We start from the raw sequence: 22335 nt of genomic DNA, 5'->3' as shown, positions 1-22335 counted from the left end.
CGATAGGTGTCAGCGCTTGTATTAAGCAATCTTTCGAACAGAGTGAACAGCCAGCTCATAGCAACCACCAACAGCGAAAATACAAGACCAAAACAAATTCCAGGCCTTCGGGGCTGTTGGCTTTCGCAGAAGGCATTACGATTCCCGGTAATCATATTTAATGTAAAACAGTTTTTGCTACCTTGCCGAACGCTCGAAAGTGTTGTATCGTATCATTTTACGTTGTCACCGCATGAAAGTACGCCTACATGCACTATGGGTTGCAAAAACAGTAGATTAAATTCCAAATAACCCATTGTGTGTATAGGCGCGTGCTGGTTTTATACTATGCCTCGAACCAGTATGGAGGTTTATTGAGCAAAACGACTTACGTCTACGGTAGAGATACAGTAACACTATGGTTGTCCAGACCTGGAGGGATATTTCCGTACATTTCTCACAGCCATATCTTCCCAATATTCATATATGCATTATAGGAAAAATGCAGTCAAGAGGAGAACGGGGAGGATAAGGAGGGGGAGGCAACTTTATTTAACAGGAAAATCGAGCACATTTGTGGGCCGGCTCCTCAGTCCACGACAAGAGTGTAAAAGTAATTTTCTTCAGTTTATAAAACGCTATTCTGAGTAGACCAGGATTGGTTCTTAACGCCTGGAAGGGCTGGAAAAGAATAAAGAGCTGCTTGGAAATATTCATCGGTTTCGATTTTTGTAACATATTCACGCATACTATTTATTGCGTTCACTAGCCAGTATATCAAGCCTTCAACACCGTAATCATGTCATAATTGTTCGGGTTGAGAGCCATTGCGTTATGATAACGATGGTTATGATAAAAATTCAGAGCACAAAAGCCGCCTTCCAGTACTCTGGACAGCGTTGCCTGGGGCGCGATCGCGGTGGTGTAGCACAAGCCTTCTCATTGTATTTGCATGCGAATAAACAACGCACGCTGCGGATATGCAGCTTGTTGCACGCAGCCATAATGAAAGCCAATTTGTGAAGAAGGGAATGTATGCCATACAGTCTGAAGAAAATATCCACACGATTATGTGAGCCTCCCCATCATACCCAAACCTGATAATAAGACGTTTGTGACGGTGCAGAGAAATTATTGCGTGGCAGAAAAAAAAAAAACATTCGTCTGATGCCAGTCAACAACTACAAAAAAATAGAAGACAGTCGCTTTATATCCTGAGGTCCGATGCTCGTGTATGGGCCCGCTGCTTGATACAGGCAAACGCGTTTATAGCGAATTGCAATATGCACCGCGATTAGTTCGATATATCCAATAGTTCGATATAGCCGAACCCACCTATAACGAACTTATCGTTACTAGTTCGCAATCCGCAGAAACCCCCCTCCGCCTCCCGAACTCCACCATCCCCGCATGCAGAGACGAACACAGTTAAGTAGCCGTTACCATACGCAAAAAAATCCGTTTACTGCAAGTAATAAAGCTACTTTCCGCCTGAACTGCCTACTTTGCAAAAAAAAAAGGGGTGGTTTATGTTTTCACTTTCACTTTCGTTTTGGCGGCTTAAACTAGCATAGCATTCTCTACACGAAACATTATTTGCACCAGTTCGAGTCCGCGTCCTCCAAGATCTAAGAAGCAATGGCGGAGCACATTGACTGCCGAAAGAGCTTCAATATAAGCGTCGGACGGCTTTCACTGGCGACATCATTGGGAATGTGGGGGGAGCTATTCCCACACTTCACCGATGTTGCTGTCTTGGTCCGGACTCGCGGACTGCGCGGGTTCCGTCGAGAGTCCCGCGCGCCGGAAACAGTTACGGAAAGTGTCGGGCGTCATGTCGCCCCATGCGAGGCGCAATGTCTAAGTCGCAACTCTTGCTCCGTGGTCACGGCCAATCCACATCTCAATCGCCGCTTCGAGAGCATGCATTTCGGCGGCCATTCTAGGCGCACAGAGTTCGATATATCGGATGTGAACTTCGTTATAAGGAATATGTTTCCCATGTATTTCCGTAACTGAAATATTTTTGTTCGATATATAGCGTAATTCGCTCTATCCGGGTTCGTTATAGCCGGGTTCGACTGTACGTAGCATTAGCCTCTTGAGTCTTCATAAAAGCATCTCAAAAATACTGTAGGGAAGGAAGCATACGCATTTTGAATACTTATCGACGAGCTCTGAGCGCTGAACCTCGCGAATGAGGCAGAAAGGACGAGTTACACTCGATATGCTGACCGTTGCTCTGAAGAAAGTGGTTCTCTCTCTCCACGTGTGTTGTAAACCTGTGCGGGATACAGCTTGATATTATTCAGATGTGTCAGAAGCTTGCAAAAATAAATGGATTACCAGAAATACGCTTTTGCTGCATTGCAGCATCAAAGCGGGCAATTTCTAGCACGGGCACTCCTGCCCCTCACAAGCGGAGTGTATACCAGACGGCAACGGCGCGAGTCTTTAAGCCGACGTCAGTGCCGGGGGGCGCCACTCAAACATCTCACCGCCAATAGTGAAAAATGTCACCGTGTAGCCAACATGACGTTAGGTTGGGAGGAGGAGGGCGAGGAATAATCTTTCTTTGCAGTATGCAGTTTTAGGGGAGGGTGATGACCGCTGCGCGTATGCCAGCAGTGACTTTGGCAGCACGTTATACCAGGACTTGTTGGACCCGTGTGCAAGAACCTGTCAACACCGCCTCCGATTGACAAATAGGATTAACGGGTTTGGGTTCACGCCTGTGTAGTGTGGCAGATAGTGTCGTCATAACCACAGATGGGCATAGGAGTGATGGTTACTGATCAGGGTATATGCGATGGAGGTGTATGCGACACCGAAGGATGTAAGTTTCAAGGTGCCGCTACTACTGTTCTTGAGTAGCAGGAAGTGAAAAATGCGCGAGGGGGTTTTTCTACCGGAGGATTCGGTATTGCGGGATGATAGCCGTGTACATAATAAGGCTGGATTGGATTCGATGGAATGGATGAATAAAGCTTCATTAAGAACAACAGGTACTTTTGCTAGGACACCCGCCCGGAGGAGGGGAACCCTATAGTCCGGGATCCCCTCGCTGCGGCTGGCTGCTGGGGTTGGCCGGGTATATCCAAACCAAATTAGGAGTGTCACTTGCAATGTCGGACAGTATGGGCACTTGGATGTTTGCGGTGGGGTAAATCGAATGGAGGAAGGTGTGGTTGTGGGGAGATTTGGTCAGGAGTGGTAATACCGTGCTTCGGCCACACCCAAGGATCGACGGGGGCAGGAGGGCCCTGCGGGAAACTCAGTAGGGATGGAGGATGACGGAGCAAGTTTGTGAGAGGGCGTACAGACCGGCCGGAGGCTAAGTGTTTCGTCTTCCCCTTCTGGGAAGGCCCGATCTAGGGTAACGTCGCGGGCAGTGGCATGCGCCACTTTATTCCCAATTAGGGATGTATGAGGTGGGATCCATACAATTCGGGTCTCTGGCAGTTGTGGTCGTTGTTGTAGGGTGGTACCTGCAAAGGTGGTGATGTTCCCCGTTGCAAACCGTCATCACGCTGGCTTAGAGTCGGTGAGCACAGTAACCTTGCAGGTGGGGCATGCACCACCGCTAAGAGAATGGCCGCCTCATTAGCTGTACTTGGAGAGGCGGTAGGGAATCTTGTTGTTGTCAGTGTATTCCTATTCGCCCTGAATACCGCACCCCCATGTGAATGCTGGAAGCTGTAGCCCACGGTGTCCGTGTGGCATGCTTCTGGGTCTCTGGCACGTCTGGCTGCAAGAAGCCGTGCGTGGTGTCGCGTGCGGCTAGCATTGTAAGGCGGGTGCACATGCTTTGGAACTGTAAGCACCCGTATGGCAGCTCGTGGGATCACTGTCATGCGCATCAGGGTGTCAATTGTTGCTGGGAGTAGCCCAACGTCCTTAACACATATCGCCTTGTAGCAGTTAGTCGAAGTCGTTGATGCTGACTGCTGGCGTCGGCGTCAATTACTTCAGCCAGTGTGTTTTGCAAGCCCAGCTGGAAGAGGGGATAAGTTTATGGAAAGGCTGGTAGCTCAAGAGCTGTTTTGTGGGTTTTGCTAATCATTATATCGATTTTGTGGGTCTGTTCTTTCTTGAGGGCAATGTAGGCTGTCCCATAAGTGATTCTTCTGATCAACATGGCCCGAAGAATTCTGCATGTGCCTGCTTCTTTGAGTCCATGACGATGGGAGCAAACGCGTTGAATGACATCAGTAAGCTGGGCCACAGTCTATTAGGCCTAAGAAGCATTGCTGCTGCACTTCCATCATGGCTGTAGGAAATTCCTACGATTCGAAGCGTTTTGTCTGTGGGAACTAATGTGCCCTTTATGATCGCTATAGGATCTGGAGCCGGTAGAACCGTTCATCCTTATGCCCGCGAGCGCATGATCAGTAAGGCAAATTTTTGAGGTGTGCACGTTAGGCCACCCGTTTGCAGGTACGCCGGTGTGGTGTCGATTGCTCGTTGTGGCTGATCTTGCTGGTAGCCTGAGGACCCTTTGGAGATCCACGGTGTTACATCGACCATGTGCAGTGCGTCGGGAACATCCACCATTGACTTGGGCTGGGCTATACTCGGTGACAACTTAAGAACGGCACCGGAAGTTGCCGCTGTGCCTTATCACCGTAGCCGGATGTTTCTCCACGCGGCGCAAGTAGGGCGTTACTGGGAATATTTTGAACATGGCGTGAGCCGTTACCGTGATTTTTTGGACTTAATATGCTTATAAACGACTCCAGTGACGACAAAAAAACTGCGTGAGACAAGGCAGACGATATCACGCATTCATAGCAAACCCCTTTCAAAATTCGCGCGCACCGACGTCACGGGTCCGTCGCTTTGGCGGAGTGATACACTACATGAGGTGGTGCCGTTCTTGAGTTGTAACCGAGTATAGTAACCCTGACAGAGTGATTTTGACAAGCATAGGTGAAATCCCCAAGCCTTGGGGAGTACCTTTGGTTGATCTGCTGAATTTTCCAGAGACATGGGTCCCAAGTCAAGGGCAGCGGCGCGATTTGTTCGAAACGTAAGCTCATAGTTCTATTGAAGGTTTGCAACCTGTTGAGGATAGCTACATGAATGAGATTACCAAACACACCCTGCACGTCAAATTCGAAGATGGAACTGGGTTGAGTCTGCTGGACGGCATCTGCGCCTTGCTCAACATCTGCGCCTGCAAACTTCGCAATAGGGTACTGAGCGAACACATGTCAGAAACCAGGGATTAGTACTCGGATGGGGCAAGAGGCAACACTTTGCCACTGCGAGAAAAGCGCTTCTTACAGTTTAATTATTTATTTATTTATTTATTCAAAAATACCCCTAAAGGCCCTCACTAGGAGGGTATTACGTGGGGGCGGGATACACTGAAAACGATTAAAATAGAGTACTAACAACACGTTAATAGGCAAACAAGTAAATACAAACGGGTGCGAGGCAAAAAAAAGCAAGAAAGAAGGAAAACAAACAAAAAACCTGGAAAGGACTCTGAAAGTAACGTTAACATACAAAGTAAGTCTGTGAAAGCTCTTGGAACTTGGTCGGATCTGTTACATTTACCATGTGAGATAGTAGGGCCTTCCAATCGACAATTGTGCGAGGTATGAAGGATCGTCAATATTTAGAAGTATGGCATTTCACACGTGTTTTAAGGCATGGTCCCGTCGGAGAAAGATGGTCGGTGTCGAAGAAAAGAAATCAGGATGAAGTTAAGAGTGATGGTACAGTTTATGAAACAATGATAAAGGTGATAGTTTACGCCGATGTGATAGGATAGGTAAAGAAGCGCGAAGTTTTAGAGCCGTGACGCTGGTATGACGTGAATGATCTGAAAATATGAAACGAACGGCACGATTTTGAAGGGATTCAATTTGGTCAACTAAGATGCTTTGTCAGGGTCCCAACTGGCAGATGCGTATTCAATTTTAGGTCAGATGACAGTTGTGAATGCAAGTTTGCGGAGGTGAGATGGAGCATGTTTTAGTCTGTGCATAAAAACCCTAATGTGCGGTTGGTGGATGCAAGAATGATGTTGATATGATGATTACATGTCAGGTCACAGTGCATGTTAAGTTCCAGGTACTTGTAAGTATCTGCTAGCTCAACAGTGGTGTTATTTAAGGAATAGGAAGTTCGAATGCGAGATGTGTGGTTTCTAAATGAGATAAGTTTAGTTTTATAATTATTCAGCGACCATAACCAAGTGGAACACCAAGTAGATATTGAGTCAAGGTCAGTTTGGAGGGCCAGTTGATCAGTAAAGCAGGCTATTGTACAGGTTATTGGGGTATACCTATTGAGGGGTATACCGGAGGAGAAAGGAACCGTCTATGTAGGAGTGCCCAAGGCGACGATTGCATTTTGTGCAAGCGTCCGAAGAATTCTAGCACTGCCATTCCTGAAGCCTTAGCCGTACTGCGCGCGGGCTACGGATAAATGATTCCAGCGTATGAAACGAGCCCGCTTCGGCACGAAGTTCACTGTGGGCAATGCTTATCAGCTGCGGCGCTCGCCAACTTGCCATTCGAAGCTGCGGAAGACAAGCAATAGTTTGAAAAAAAAACAGTGGTTGATTCCTCTGTATAGGAATCAGTAAAACACGAAAGTGAAACGTGCAGGGAAATCTGCAGCTGAGCATGATTTGGGAGTAGGCGGCTCTCTTGTGGGTGTGCCTGGCAAGCGACGTAATGCTGGCGGGTCGCTTCGGTAAAGGTGTACTCGCGTCATTTCGGTGGCGGATATGACGTCAGTGAAACCTTGCTGCATCCTGGTATAAAACACTTTCGTGTTGAAATATAAAACCCGAAAACTAATAACACTAAGTATAACGTACTCTTTAGTACTAAAGGCAGCATCCCCGCAAGAAGACCCGGTGTGGAGGGGTGCACCATGTACAGACCGCTTGCTTCGTTGTACTGGCGTCACTTCCATGACGGATATCACGGGAGTGAAATCTTTGTGTATCCAGGAATAAAACACTTTCGTGTTAAAATTGTTGCTTGTCTACCACATTGGTTGCCTTTTGTAAGTAGACATTTGAAAAATTCCCGGGCGAAACTGCAACAAACATACTATGCCCGCGGCTGAAGACGTCTAGGCAATTATTCACGGCATTTACGCTTCGCTATGCCCCCATGCCTTTTTCTTAACCGCTGCTATGCGAAAACAATGCCGAAACTACCCCAAACTTGCTTCTGCACAATGAAACGTCTTACTGAGAAGTACCTGCGCCATCCTAAACACACGCTGGCCGCCAGTGCAGGCAGTCCTGCCAACCGAGGGGGTTTAGGTGACAGCCTTGTCATAACATTACCACACGAAACGTTGCGATAGGAAACACAGGCTTTTCTTGAGCAGCAGAAAAAAAACACAAACAGAACAAGAGACACATTCGCCACAGCACTTCAATGTCAGTGGGCGTCCGGCACGGCGGTACGAACGGCTGTTCGCTCGCTGTCGTGCGGGCTTTTAGAAGGTGGCTGGCGGCGGCTCGTCTCTCCTGGCTGGTCTGCACTCCCGGCTGGCGACTCCCCCACTGGCAGCTCCACCGCGCTTATCTCTAGTACCTCTGTGGTTCCACGCTCCTATTAATCGCTCAGTATTTTCAAAGTTCCTTCGTAGATGGCAGGAAAGCTGGCGCGGAGTTTTCAACAGTCAGGGATGGCACAACAGTTCAGGGAAAACAAATTCCTACGAGTCTTACCCAGCTTGTTTTAATGACCTTATTTAGTTGTAACTGAAGATGTTGGGTCGACAAATAAGGCGTAAAACCAAACATTGTATCCGGCAGCACATCTCCCTCCTCTAAATAGTCCGTGAGCCGTCGTGTGACGAGGTACTCGGACAACTTGCCACGCACAATGTTAAAGAGATAGGGCGGAGGTTATCGATGGCGATAAATTTGTTCACGGGTGGATTGCGCTCCTTGGTTAGGAGTAAGAGAAGGGCCTCTCGGATGGTACTATCTCAAGCTGCTGCATTATTCCCACCGAACCCGCAGACGCAGTCCATGACTACGCTAAGCGATGTGGCCTTACCGGCGCGCCTCCAAAATTGCAGCTTCTCTGGGTGTAAAATCGCCACCGGGATTCCACCACGGACATTCATGGCACGTTAGATGGCATCAGGATCCTCCCACTCCCAATATCAAAATACTGGAAATGACCTATCCGGAGGCTTTCGAAAAGGCGGAAATTATCCACAAATTGGACTCGGCAACCACTCAAATCATCAGGACTCTCCACTGCGTTGTCAGCGAAAACACGCTATCAACAGGAAATATTGAGTCCAGTTTAAGCTTTCGTCCTATCAAGAATTACGCAAGTCGTCCCCTACGCCACCCTCCTGTAGGTAGAAAAGTGCAATATCAACCCCATTATACGAAAGTCCTTTAAACAAGCCCTTGAACTTCCAGCAAACACTTCTGCGTCTCGCTTCATGGCTCTAGGAGTGCACAATACCAGACGAGCTTAGTTATAGAGGCGCACCTGAACGCCCAAAAAGCGCGCCTAAGCGCTACCCGGACAGACCAGCAAGTACATATGAACCCGGGATTGCGCACGTTGAAAGAACTGCAAACTGTCGATGACATACGACTGGATATTAGATTGAAACTAAAGATTGCCCTACTGCCAAGAAACATGCTCCCTCAGCACCATGAAGGTGGAAGAACGGCCTGGGCACAAACCTTTAAAATGCTGTACTTGGACTCACAAACAACAGCATTCACAGACGCAGCGGACTACGCACGTGCAAATACCAAAACAGCGGTGGTCGCCACCCCCACTGATGTTATTACAAGTTCCACCCTTCGCCAGGCTACCATCCTCGAAGCGGAAGAAGCGGCGCTCGCACAAGCCATAGTACAGACCCAAGCCAAGATCGTCATCCCACTCACAAGCGGCCTGTCAAAAGTACGCAGCCGGGAGAATTTGCAAGAAAGCCGTGCGAATACTGCCCCAGAACCCTTCTGAAAGAACAGTCAAAATCATTAGGAAGCCTGCCAACTCATCGCTTCGCAGCAATGCAGCGGCTCACGCTCACGTGCGAGATCTTGCGCGACGGGCACCGCAAAAGGACGACGAGAGGGCCAGAGACTCACTTAATACATACAACGATATCGCCCCACACTGCATGCTCCGACGACCACCAGCTGCTGAAAAGTTAAAAAAAAAAACAAGAAGTCACCCTCCGACAACTCCAAACAAACCGACTTCTACACCCCACACGACTCCACGCCATTCACTCCACAATATACAGCTCCCATTGCCGACACTCTGCCAATCCAGCAACACTCTATCAGATGGTTTGAGCATGCCACTCAAACTCATGCCTTGAACGAATTTCTAATCCTAGATTCTAGCAGTGGGGGAGGGAACTTGCCAGCACAGACCTTATATAGTAAGCCGGGTTGTCTTGCTGAAAGCGCGAAGACGGCACGCCGCACCAACTGAGTCCTAGAACTGAGGACCCCGCCTACTAACTAGCTCGATTTCCCTGTTGAATAGAGCTTTGGCGTTCTCCTCCAGCCGCTGCATGGGTCGCTCATTACTTTGTTAGCCGGTGTTGGACGGTGTGCACAGGAACTTTAATGGCGTTTTGGTTGGTGGGGCTCGAGAATCTGGCGATCTTTTAGACGCTAGTGGGAGGGGTAATTATTGACGTTTAGCCAAACCCTTAAACAGCACTAAGTGTTCTCATTGCATGTGGAACACTTGTCTTCTAGGAGGATCAGCAGGGGGAATCAAAGCGTATTTGAACAGCCAAATTTGTTTGGTTGACCACCAAACAACTTTGGTTGTTTGATAGGCTTCCTTAGTCAACGAAGCCCAGATCTGAGCGGCCTGTCTTGGCCGGTCTACATGTTGTTGGGTGCCTAGGTTTCATTTGGCCGTACGAGCCTTCAACTGCCCAAATAATTGGTTGTGGTTTGGGGCAAGAGGTATGGTGCCCGGCGGCACTCCCACAACATGGGGGAAATAGCGAATTGCTATGGGCAGAATTTACAATTGTATGCGTATAGACTCGGGGGTATGAAGTGTATACCAAGTGGAAATGTGTTTGTCCGGAGTTGTGCTTCGATGGCAGGGTCTTCGCAAGACATCTATTACTAATTATATTTCTCATGCCGACCGCTTTATTTTACTGAAGTGAAATGTAGCTCTGAAGCGTGTTAAGCAGGATTAGTAATCCGACACCGATTATGAAGGTGAATAGTTGGCAGAGATGAAGTAAACTGCTTTAGCGGCGTTGCTACTGCGGCTTAAGCGACTGTTGGAACTCTGCAGACGAAGTCATAGTTTCAGATATGTTCTGATATGAAGCTTAGAAGTCTATGTGCCACTGTTATCTTTATATCGTTTTGCAGCCTAATGCCTGATAGCATTATGACGTGAGCCCAATTAAAATCAATGAATTTTAAAATATACTTTCTTGTTTTCAACATTGCTAGACTTGAAAGTTACTGGAAGTCGTCGTTGTTGAAAAAGTTTCGCTGTCGTTGCTTTTTACTGATGCACAAAAACGTAAAACCACCCTGGCCCTACGAGTAAGAAACTGAAAGTGTCCGTTTTGTGTGGAACATAAAACTGGCCATGGTCGCAGTTACTAGGTGGTTATTAATTGGTCGTATCACGAACCCTCATAGCGAGTTTAACGCTGCATTCATATATTAAAATTATGAACTTTTTACCAACTGTGAACCCACACGGCGTGTACGAAACCGCAACTGAAGGTGTCACTTGTGTGTCCAGCCCCAAAATGACCTGGTTTGCATTTGTTGGTAGGTTATTTATCAACAGCATCACATAAACAGTAATTAATGCATAATAGCGTTTTCAACTCTTCATTAATCAATTGCAATTAGAATGTTCCCCCAACCCAGGCGCGGTGTTTTTTTTTTTTGCTCGTGTTTACACTTAGGAGGCTTCACATGAAAGGCCCAGCGCATTGAAAACAGTAGATGAAGAGGCCCACTTATTATTTCGAAGACTAGAATCTAGCCTGAAAACTACAAACATTTTCGTTATAAATGATCGCTAGAGCATTGCAAAGGCATCCCAGAGCGTTGATACTGAAAAAAAAAATAGAAAACAGACGATGTTTCAAACCAACAAAATCAAACAAAAGCAAGACCCAAGACAGAACTCACACTAAACTTTTTTACACCCTTTTTGGCCCAAAAGGGAGTAAAAATCTTGTCCCATGGCTAACACCCTTAAAAGGTGCTTTGGCAAAAAAAGGGTATACGGATAAAAAAAGTTTGTTGAGAATGCTCAACACCCTAAAAGAAGGGTGTTGAGCGTCACACTCTTTTTAAGGTGATGGCATGCGCAGTTGGAACGTGAATCGGCAGAGCGCACAGCATTCAACACAAATAGTCAATACGCACAAGTTACAGCTGGACCGAAAATGAATTGAGTAACAAAACCAGCGGGATGCATGCGCTACAGGGAGTGCACACTTACTTAGTAATACATGAGCTGTTCTTGCTTTTATATCAAGCAGAGGAAAGCCCCCCGATCGAGTCGGTGGGCTTGTCGCAAAAACTGATATTTTAGCGCTAATATTGGAAGTATGGATTTAACTATGAGAATATACAAATCAACACGCAGATTTGCGAAAACGTTTCAATTACGAGGTAGTTTTTGCGTTCTGTAACAGAATTTTGCTAAATACCAAACAAATGTTCCCTACCACCTCAACACCCTTCAAAAAGGGTGTTCATTATTTCCACACCTTTTTTCCCAGAGGGTTTAAAGCTACAAATTAGGGTGTTCGAAACTAAGAAAAACGGCGTAAAAACAAAGCGTGTAAGGAAAAGGGTGTAAGAAAAGGCCGCTAACTAAGAAAAAGGTGAAGAGACCTCCAACTTTGGAAGCATTTTTACCTGTTTACACTGGTGGACTGAACATTTTCTACAATTGAGGGGTGTTTTGTACCTCAGGATGTTTAAAGCAATATAAATTGGCATAATTCATTACCAGTGAAGCTCTTTAAGCTTGAGCTAGTTTCGGTGGCGTTAGCAAAAAAAGAACTGCGGCACCTGGTGCACCCTATAATACCCTATAGGGTGCACCACCGCAGATACGGTATTATAACAGTCGAGTCGGCTCTCGGACTTGTTAGAGTGTGAGCACAAGGGGCGTATGCGGATGCACACCTCTTACTCTACCATTTCAAAGGTACTAGTCTTTGTCAGGATTCTAAAAGCAAAAAATTGGTGCAGCTTGCAATAGGGGGGCAAGGCTGAAGAAACAGCATAGCTGCCGGCCGACCTAGCTTCTTTCCCCCTTGGATCCCCTGCCACTGGGGGGAGGGGGACACACTGGAACAGCCTTGTAAAATCCGGTTAAACTTGGCCTCACCCCTCATCGGTCATCCTAGCTTAGCGAGAACATTGCAAAGCTTAGCAAATCTAACAAAACTTAGCAAGACCGGAAGAACCTAGGTCAACCCCCAGCTCCGCTGTTCTTTTTTTGCCACTAAACACCTATTTCACACCATTTCAACAACCTACAGAAAGCCAAGCCTGTTGCAGTCGGTAAGCACCCTTTTCGCCACATGACTATAGTCTTTTTAATTTTTAAGGTTCAAATTGGTGTTTCACGTGCCAAAGCTAAACTTGGGGCATGAGGTGCACCGCATATGGAAACGAGCGATCATTGCATACGAGCACTTATTTTTTTTGCGTTTGAAACTTTTTTGCGAGTAGAGGAGTATATGAGGGGATGTCTTCTTCTTTACAGTGCTATTTTTCATCCAAACATGGCCTTATTCAATGAACTGCTGAACACATTTTCCACACCCTTTCAACACCCTAAGAAAAACCAAGGGTGTTAAAGTTGATCAACACCCTTTCTTTACACAAAAAAGGTGTAGAGCTAGGAAAAAGGTGTTGAGATTCAAGAAAAAGGGTGTAAAGGCCTCCCAACACCCTTTTTCCACTTATGCTACACCCTTTTTGGCTGAAGGGTGTAAAAAGTTTAGTGTGACATGTAGAAGGTCTCAGCTATTTTGGTTATCTTATGTGAGAGCTGCATTTATTCCAATTTTTTTCGTTGGTTTTCTCAAAACGTATTTGGTAGCGATTTCTTAATCAGCAAGCATTCACAACTTTTTCCCACTTATCATTTTTTAGTAAATTTGGACACGATTATTTCGCACTATATGGAGTGTGCAACGAACTCGCTATTGATTTACATACCAGAAAGTTCTATTTGGTAGTCTTCAACACCAACGCAAACCCGAAAGAACGCAATTTTGGGTGTTAATGTATCCCTATGCTTCGAGAATTTATTTGATGTTAATTTTGGTTCACAACAGAGGTCACATCCTCCCTTATACCACTACCTATATTTGTGTTTCTTTATTAGTACTATCGGCAGTAGAACCACGTTTAATAAAGCTTCAAATAAAAAAAATTTATACATAACGTGCCAAACGTCTACGCAGCAGAGGGACGGTGGACAGCAGTATGCAACTGCCCGACGTTTGGCTGGCCGTTACGCTTTGACGTTAGCGTCGCCCAACCGAACCCCAGCTTGACGTGCAATGGGTTCGACGTTGCTTGGCATGTCTATAAGGCTTAATGCTAAGATTTTGTAACACTAGGCTAGAATATAGAATTAACAACGGCAATTTTCAAAGGATTTTAGCAGGGAAACAGATAGACTAAGGGAAAGGAGTAAAAGAAAATGATGCGCCCAAGCATTCGGTGGTGATAGATAAGCAGCGCAGCAATAATGTACGACCAGCGTGTACCCCTCCGTTACTTCTTATGGTTCAAGAAAGCCTTTCTCGTTACACGTTACGTCTTTGCGGTGTTCTGTTTCGTTTCCGTTCCTGCCCGCGGAGTCTCTGCTCCTAAGCTGCTAGCTCCTCGGGAGTACCTATGCGACGCGTGGCATACTCACTTCGAACTAACGTGCGGCCGGTGTGTGTGACTACCACATCGACGCTGCTCTGCCCGCACCACCACCTCCGTGCCAGCAGTGGTTGTTTGAGTTGTGCTGCGCCCTCTCTGCTGCAAGAGAGACTTTCTTTCGCTTCTTGTGATGCCCCATTCCCTCTTACCGGTGCGGGTAGACCCCAGCCAATATGTCTCCTCTTACTGCTACCATTTCAATCTGGCTTTTTCTCGTATGGGCATAAAGTTTTGTGCGTACAAGCGACCACCGTATTTTTCTTGTGCCTAGCAACACTTCGGTTTAAAAATGTAAAGAACAATAAGGCATATTTTATAAAGCCCCCCCCCCCCCCCCGCCTAAAAGCTGCCCTTATGAGTTAGACTAATAATCAGTATTGTTTGTCTTCTTTTAAGGCTTTTTCCAGCACGGCTCACGTTTAATCAGTCGCCAGTAATATTCTGCGTTTTGTTCTTAAAAGAGGAATACGGATAACGTGGTATTAAAGCCGCATATCTAAGCGCAAGCACTAAGTCCGGGGGTGGGCATCTAAATTGTGATTTTGTACCAAACCTGAACAAAATTACATTGCAAGTGAATTGTTACCGCTTCATTGCGCATGTTTGAGTTTACTGTTTTCCGCCTTATTTTACCCTATCCCGTATTGCATCTGTTTGCAAGTGTTTTACTGCATTTTTTGTGTTAGAAGAGACTTATCTATCTACACCGTCATTGCTGTCGGTTCCCTTAGTATTATCTGTCAAACTAAAAACACAGCGGAGAGCGTTCTTGCGTTTTCGTTTCTTTTTATGCGCTTTGAAAAAGGCTTGGTTGATTGTTGTGTTCTCTTTAACGTCCAGTTTGCTTTTTATACCTATTTGTGTAATCTGCATTATGTGCCCACTTCCTGTATGAGCCTGACCAAGGCTTACAGTATTGATAAATAAATAAATAAATAAATAAATAACATCCTGCTCCTGCTTCTGACCATGATGGTAATGGCGACGATTACGGTGATAAGATTCACATCTATACAGGCCACCAAGGCTTACAGCGAACGCGTTTACAGTTGTCACGGAAACGACGCGCGCTTTGTCAGTGTAATGATTTATCTGTCTTTTGAACCTGCAAAGTTTGCCTTCTTATATTCAGAACTGGTCACTTTCCAGTCAAAAAAAATGTTTTACTCGATGCAGGGGCAGTATTTTGGTAAATTCTCAAGAGCCTCGTGACGCATATTTCCGCAGAGTGCGAGGTGTCGAGAGACTGCGGGTTGTGGACGCGTCTGTGATGCCGCAAATAGTCTCTGGGAACCTCAACGTTCCGGTCATCATGATCGCCGACAAGGCTTCTGCAATGCTACTAGAAGACCAGAAAACACTACGTCGGAAATCTTAATGGTAATAAAACGCTTGGAGCCAGTGAAGTAACGCTTTTTTCCTGCATTAGTCTAGTGGTTTTAAATCATTCGCATTTTTACAGCGCTTGTGGTATCAGGATGTGTGCGCCTGAGTTTGACGCCATCAACAAAATAATGAGTCACAAACGATCTTTCAGGGGATGGTTAGCTACGTGACAGGAATGCGCATTTAAATAGAGGAGCAAGAGGAAATCACTCTACGCCAAAGGCCTATTCAGGCCTGCGGCACCCTAGACGGGGCCCAGAAGTCTTGGGTACTGGCGGCCTCTTCAGCCCTTTGGATGTCTTGCTGCTGAATGTCAGGGATTTCGCTGTGCAGCACGGTCTTCCATCGCTCCTTACTAGTGATAATGTTTGTTTTGAATATTTGAAATCTTGTGTCTGTATACTGCGTATTCTACAGCATGTCGGCCAAGCTTGCAAGCTCGGGGCAGTGCTAAATCCTCCGCAGTGTATTTACATATGAGAGTGCCAAGTTGTTCACTAGCTGAGAGAAATTGAGTGGAAGACAAATGTCTATTTTATAGACAGGTTGCTCTAGCTTCTGGGCACTTGTTCTTCTTTTCAACCCATGCTCCTATGCAGGTGCCTGTAACCATAACCGTTTTTGTTCTTAAAACCACACAGTGACATTAAACTCCCGGGTTCGCAACCCCAACTGCCTTCAGGGAAGTTGCTAGCGGACCCAGCCATTCATCCAGGTGCATCCATCTCTTGCGCTTTGTGCTCCCACAATAGATGCAACTAACCAGGGTCTACCAGATGCAAGCGGACCACTTTAAGGGTTATCCCGCAGTTCCACACGAATGCACTTGCAATGCCAACCTGGAAGCCTGCCAGCCCCTATAGAGCGATTGCTGTTGAGCAATAGCCAGACGGTCTAAACGTGTCCTCTACCAATAGAAACATCGAAATAAATCGAGGAATGTTAACGCTTGTTCACTTTCAAGACAAAGTGAACCACCGGGATTCTTTGCGTCTTTTAACCAGCCGATAGCTGCTGTCTGTGCCGAAACAACTTAACCGTATCGGGGGGCGAAGCCATGCAAATGCAAAATAAAAACTCCAAACAGACCGCTTTAACAAGAATGACAACTCTATAGTGACCATTGCGTCCACTGCAGCCAGTTAACGTCTTCATATCACAACTCTTTCTCGAATTACTTTCGAGGCTCGTGTGCCGCGGTCATACCTGGGAAAATTCAGCGTATGTGAAAATTCAGGGGGTACCCCTCAAGTACAGCGGTTAAACACGAGGCACATGAGTGACCGAGGTGGAATATTTACCAGTCGGCAAGACACCTAGTCACTTGGTCATCAGTGAGAATCAATGACGCTCAGTCATCTTGGAGTTTTAGCCTGCCTGTTAGGGTGTTCCTTGGCCTTTTGCCTGTCACATAGCACAGTAGACCTCCTAGACAGTTCTAAAAATGCCAGAGACATGCCCATATTGCCAAGAATTCCAGCTGAAAAATTCGCTGTAATATAGGCCCCAGCGACAACTCCTACAAGGGCTGCACCTTGCGCATTCAACCAGATGGGTGAACTGTGGCGACGTGTATTCCGCATCGTATATAGCTTGAGAAAGCTGCTGCATGACCTGAACCGCCATCGAGCCACGCAGCTGTACTATCAATAATATATGCGTCTCCTGTGATTCAGGTTGAAATTCTCGCGGGCAATTTTTATTTCCAAGCCACCAAAACGAACTATGTCACGCCAGATGAGCGCCCAAAACGACGCAGCATGCGCCTCACTTGACGTTCCGTAGGCAAAATCAATGGACGGCAGGTCGGTACACGCAGCTTTGTATTGCGGGAAATACGATCCCAATGCTATTCTCAGAAATCGGAAATCTGATTTGTGCTAACCCCCCTATCTACGTGTTTCTCAGGTAAAATTCGTCTTGTTCTTGGAAACTCTCGTTGCCTACTCCTCTTCATTTTCGCGACGAACCTTTGGGAAACAAAAAAGTTGACTACATCGAAACTCCCTCCTTAACAAATTTCACCAATGTAAATCTCAACAGCTGTACATAATACTGTACTTGGTGTATTCTAGAGCTGTCCTTTCAATAGTACGCAGGCTTCCTATATTCTGGGACGGCCTATTTTCGCAAACGTCTACCAGATGTACATTTTTGTTCCTGTGGATATTTCAGTCTTTTGTGGAAGGTCGCCTAAAAATGAAGAATTAGAATGTCCTAAGTTGGAAATAACCTAACGGCAAGATTCACCCTTCATTGCTTTCTGCAACATTGTACTAGTAGCAGGACATCTTACTTGCGGTGAGACGAAACAATACATTTTCCCAAAACCCCAATTGCCAGCCAATACTTTGCATTTTTGTTATATACATAGAGTTAGCGCAACGTTTTGACATACGAGTAAGTACCATCAGTACACGGGAACGACGTAACCTAACCTGCGGCAATTTATGAGACTTGGGTCAGGGCACATACTGGTTCCCGTTGGAGCTCATAAATACTCTCGCTAAGGTGCTCATAAATACTTTCGCTAAGGTGCTCATAAATACTCTCGCTAAGGTGCTCATAAATACTCTCGCTAAGGTGCTCCTAAATACTCTCTTGAGATTCAACGATGGCCTCATAACATGATGAAAAACACGTGGCGCTGAGCTCCGAAATGTGCTTGGTGCACAGACCAGTAAAGAAGGGCAAGCGATCACCTCACAATTTTACCTCAATAAATATCCGCCCCGACTGGAAACGAAGGTCAAGTGCCCTAGCTAGCGTACCTACGAGGAAAGCGTGGACCTCAGGATTACGGTAGGAACTAAAGATAACGATGTAGTACTTAGGATGGTTCGCAACATTCAGGAACTATCGTGCGTCAAGAAAAAGTATTGAAACATTGTGACTGATGACCAGAATGAGAGGTTATCAGCACGTCGCAGGCGCCCAAGACTGCAGTCACGACAAACGAGAACTTTAGAAAACTTGCAAGAAGCTCATCTCCATGTAGAAGAGTTAAGGAGGTAGCAAGGGCAACATTGTTGCTGAAGATCGATGTTGGGAAGCCCATATACATCTCCCATTTGACGCGTCTGCAAGGCCACGAGTAACAACATGCCAAAACAGCAAGCATTTAGCACGCGATCGTTGCACAGAAAATTTTCCCGTAGAGAAGTAGTCGCAAAGTTCTAGAAGTTCCAGTATGCAAGCTCCTCTACAGAGACAAGTTCACACCTGTACCATGTCGTACTGCGGCCAGCTACTATGTATCTACCTTATACCGCTCGTTCTAAATTGAGGAATGCTGTGATGATATTTCGCAACTCAAGAAAAGCTCTTCTTGTTATGCCAAGGACACCTCCAAGGCTTCGCATTATTACCCCTACATCCTGGCCTGTGTCATTTCGAGTATTAAAATACTTAGTAGCTGTACCTGTATGCTGCCAGCCATTCTGATTCAATCCTGTGCGAAGAACATGCCCTGACACTTTACGACTCCATTGGACCCATAACTTTTCTGAGTTGCGCTGCGAAAATAGCGATAAAATGTTAGTCACAGGAATAAATTAGCACATCGAATAAAAAGAGCACCACCTCCCAGAAGTTAACCTTTCACCACAGAACGGTTCGACTGAAACCATTGCCCTCACATCGTCTTTAGAAGATCAAAATTGTGGATGCATTTGAATTGTATTCCTGCAGATTAGTTTGCATTTGATTCTGTTTATCTTTATGAAATCATAGCATACCGTAGTATAGAAAATGGTTGAATCCCCAATTAAGCAAAAATGCGGCACTCTGCATCGGAGTGACCTAAACGCTGTCCCAAATATGGCCGACCGCCGACCAGACCGTATTCGCCCTCTAGTACATGCGCCTACCGCAGCGGTGCGAGGGCGCTGCGGCGCAGAAGCGCCTCTATCGTGAAGCCCAGAGAACTATGGGGATACAACAAATATGAAGTAGTGAGAGGAATCTGGAAGTGTGTAATGGTACCAGCACTCACCTTTACAAATGCAGTAGTGTGTGTGAAATCAGAGATTCAATCAGGACTGGAAATAAATCAGAGGGCGGCAGGTCGATTGCATTAGGAGCACACAGTAAAACAACAAATGAGGCAGTGCAGGGAGATATGGGATGAGCCTCATTTGAAGTGAGAGAAGCAAAGAGAAAAATATGTTTTGAAGAACGACATAGAAATATTGATGACCAGAGATGGGCGGCCAAAGTGTTACGGTATCTTTACATGAAAAGCATGGACACACAGTGGAGGAAAAGAACCAGAAGGCTCAGGACAAAGTATATGAAACCTTTAAAACCTTAAAGGGCAGGGGAGACGAGCAGGCAATAAAAATGAAGTGAAAGAATGAGAGACAACGAACTGGGAAAAAAGGATGGGCGCAAAGAAGTCCGTAGATACCTACGGAATCGGGAAGCGGGCGACCCCGAGGAAAAAGTTGTTTTAAAATACCAAAGGGAGTGCATTGCTATTTAAAGCCCTGGCGGGTTGCTTGCGGACAAAAACGCTTATCCGCGAGCCGGCACAGGAAGAACTGTGCGCAGGTTGCGGCCCGGAGCCAGAGACCACGCGACATATTGCAACGGAGTGCAAAGGTATCCGTCCACTCCTCAGTGAGGAAGACATCCAGCTTCCGGAATTCCCTTGGCTTTAAGGTTAACGGCAGAGGGAACTGGACAGAAGTAGAGGTTAGTAAAAGAAGTTTCGAATGCTGGTGGGAAAAGAGCAGAGAACAATCTGAGAAGACATGCGAACAAAGAAGTCAGAATACCACAAAAATGTCATACAGTTTCCTTTTAGTTTCTTCTTTTTTGTTCTTTTTTTGGAGAGGTGATTGTACAGTGGCGTTACGACTAAGGTCGCTGTGCAATGCCACCCCGTTACACAGGGGAAGCCGCTAAGCTTCATCATCAATATCATCATCATCTACATTCAAACCCGGCTATAACGAACCCGGATAGAGCGAATTATGCTATATATCGAACAAAAATAATTCAGTTACGAAAATACATGGGAAACATTTTCCTTATAACGAAGTTCACATCCGATATATCGAAGTATGGGCGCCTAGAATGGCCGCCGAAATGCGTGATCTCGGAGCGGCGATTGATATGTGGATTGGCCGCGACCACGAAGCAAGAGCCGCGACTGAGACATTGCGCCTCGCACGGACTGACGTGACGCCCAATACTTTCCGTAACTGTTTCCGACGCGAACCCGCCCTGTCAGCGAGTCCGGAAAGACAGCAGCATCGGTGAACTGTGGGAAGAGCTCACCAGCGTTCCCGATGATGCAGCGAGTGAACTCCGTCCGACGCTTATAATTAGCGCTTTCGGCAGTCGATGTGCTCCGCCAATGCTTAGATTTTTGAGGACGCGGACTCGAACTGGTGCAAACAATGTTTCGTGTAGAAAATGCTATGCTAGTTGAAGCCCCCAAAACGAAAGTGAAAACAAAAATCACCGCGTTTTTTTTTTTTTGCAACGTGGGCAGTTAAGGCGGAAAGTAGCTTTATTACTTGCAATGAATGGATTATTTTATATGGTAATGGCTACTGTACGGTGTTGGTTTCTGCATACGCGGATGCCGGAGGGGGTGAGGGGGGGAGGGGGCGGGGGGGCTCCCGCGGATTGCGAACTCGTAACGATAAGCTCGTTATAGGCGGGTTCGGCTATATCGAACTATTGGATATATCGAACTAATCGCGGTGCATACTGCAGTTCGCTATAAACGGGTTTCACTGTATCTCTTTCGGAGCAGCAGCGTGGCTACGCTGCGGGACCCGCCTTTGGTGTCGTTTTAGACTGCTTTTCTGTGTTTTTTGCTACCAGAGTGCATTACAATGTGGGGACGTTCGGTTTCTGTTTTTGCGTTGTGGTAACCACAGTCCACAACTAATTTTGCTAGAACAAGCCTTTTGTGTCGCTGTTTCTCCCGAGTGTTCCGGCTCATTGGTCGAGCTCCTCGGCCACTATATATAGGTATTCTCGGAATTAAATGTCTGAAGGTCACGCGGTCCTCGAAATAAATAATTGAGGCTACTAATGGTGGTGTGGGGCGTGTGTTATCTTCGTTAATGAGACCACTTTCTAAAGAAACATCTAACAGACGCACACACGCGAAATGCCGCCGCTGTGGACCAATTTACTTCACTCAGCGATTACATGGCCAGTTTATACCTGCTGTGCATTTTGGCGTCAAAAACGGTTTGTTATAAAGGCAGAAACATGCTGGTAGCGTTTATAACGAAAATGAATCTACGTAACTTCCCTGGCACTAGAATTCACTGTGGAGAATTTTGTGGCCCAATGTTGTTGAGGTAACTATGCCAAGCCTACTGCAATTATTTACAAATGACATACGCTAATCCCACTTCACAGTGCCGCATGTATCTATTCAGCACGTACACGCCAGCGACAGTTGGAATTAGACAACCGCTCCTCATCCTCGGAGTCAGCGTAAAAGACGAGGTTGGCAGGAGCAACTCCAGGGGTATTTCCACTAACCATTTTCGCGTGGTGTAGCTACCGATGCATATCCTGTCCTGTCAAGGCACCGGTACTCTCTTTTTTGAACGTCTGCTTGAGCTCCTCAACCTTTCCAAAACATATCACTAGCCATTAATACGCCGAGGATGCATTCCTGGTTTGCTTTTGATCCCGGAGCTCATGCGTATAGCGGCGGAGGCGTTAAAAGAACACGGGTTTTATTCCCAGTTACGCATTGCGGAGGCAGTACTTCAGATGCAAGGGAAATGCGGGAACATACTACAGGCTTCTGTGCACATTAAGGAACTTCAGGTTAGCGAAGTTAAATATGTTTTCCTAGGCGGGCCTGACGTTCTCACAATGTCAAGGCACTTATGTGCTCACGCAATCTTTGAATCTACGTGCAGGCTTTTTCCTCGCACATGTGGGGGAATGCGCGTTGAGGCCAACGTTTTGTATTTAGGAGGCGGTATAGTTAACCATGGTCACACAAGTGGAGCAGATGAACAAAACATTGACCGTACGTGTATCTGATCGTTTGGCTGCGA

At 46.3% G+C, this 22335-nt stretch overlaps 1 protein-coding gene across 1 annotated transcript in view; it reads left to right on the top strand.

The window, feature by feature from the left end:
- LOC144155341 (L-sorbose 1-dehydrogenase-like) overlaps window positions 1–15296 on the top strand; it is an 85432-nt gene extending 70136 nt beyond the window's left edge. Inside the window, exon 8 of the mRNA XM_077686710.1 lies at window positions 15134–15296. Coding sequence (XP_077542836.1) covers window positions 15134–15284 — 151 coding nt within the window. The 3' untranslated portion in view covers window positions 15285–15296. The remainder of the gene's footprint in view (window positions 1–15133) is intronic.
- Window positions 15297–22335: the final 7039 nt, after the last annotated feature.

The sequence above is a fragment of the Haemaphysalis longicornis genome, unplaced genomic scaffold (genome assembly GCF_048455015.1).
Source record: "Haemaphysalis longicornis isolate Haplotype H1 unplaced genomic scaffold, Haemaphysalis longicornis Haplotype H1 scaffold_1, whole genome shotgun sequence".
NCBI classification, from domain to species: domain Eukaryota; kingdom Metazoa; phylum Arthropoda; class Arachnida; order Ixodida; family Ixodidae; genus Haemaphysalis; species Haemaphysalis longicornis.
This window is presented reverse-complemented; position numbering and strand designations above follow the sequence as displayed.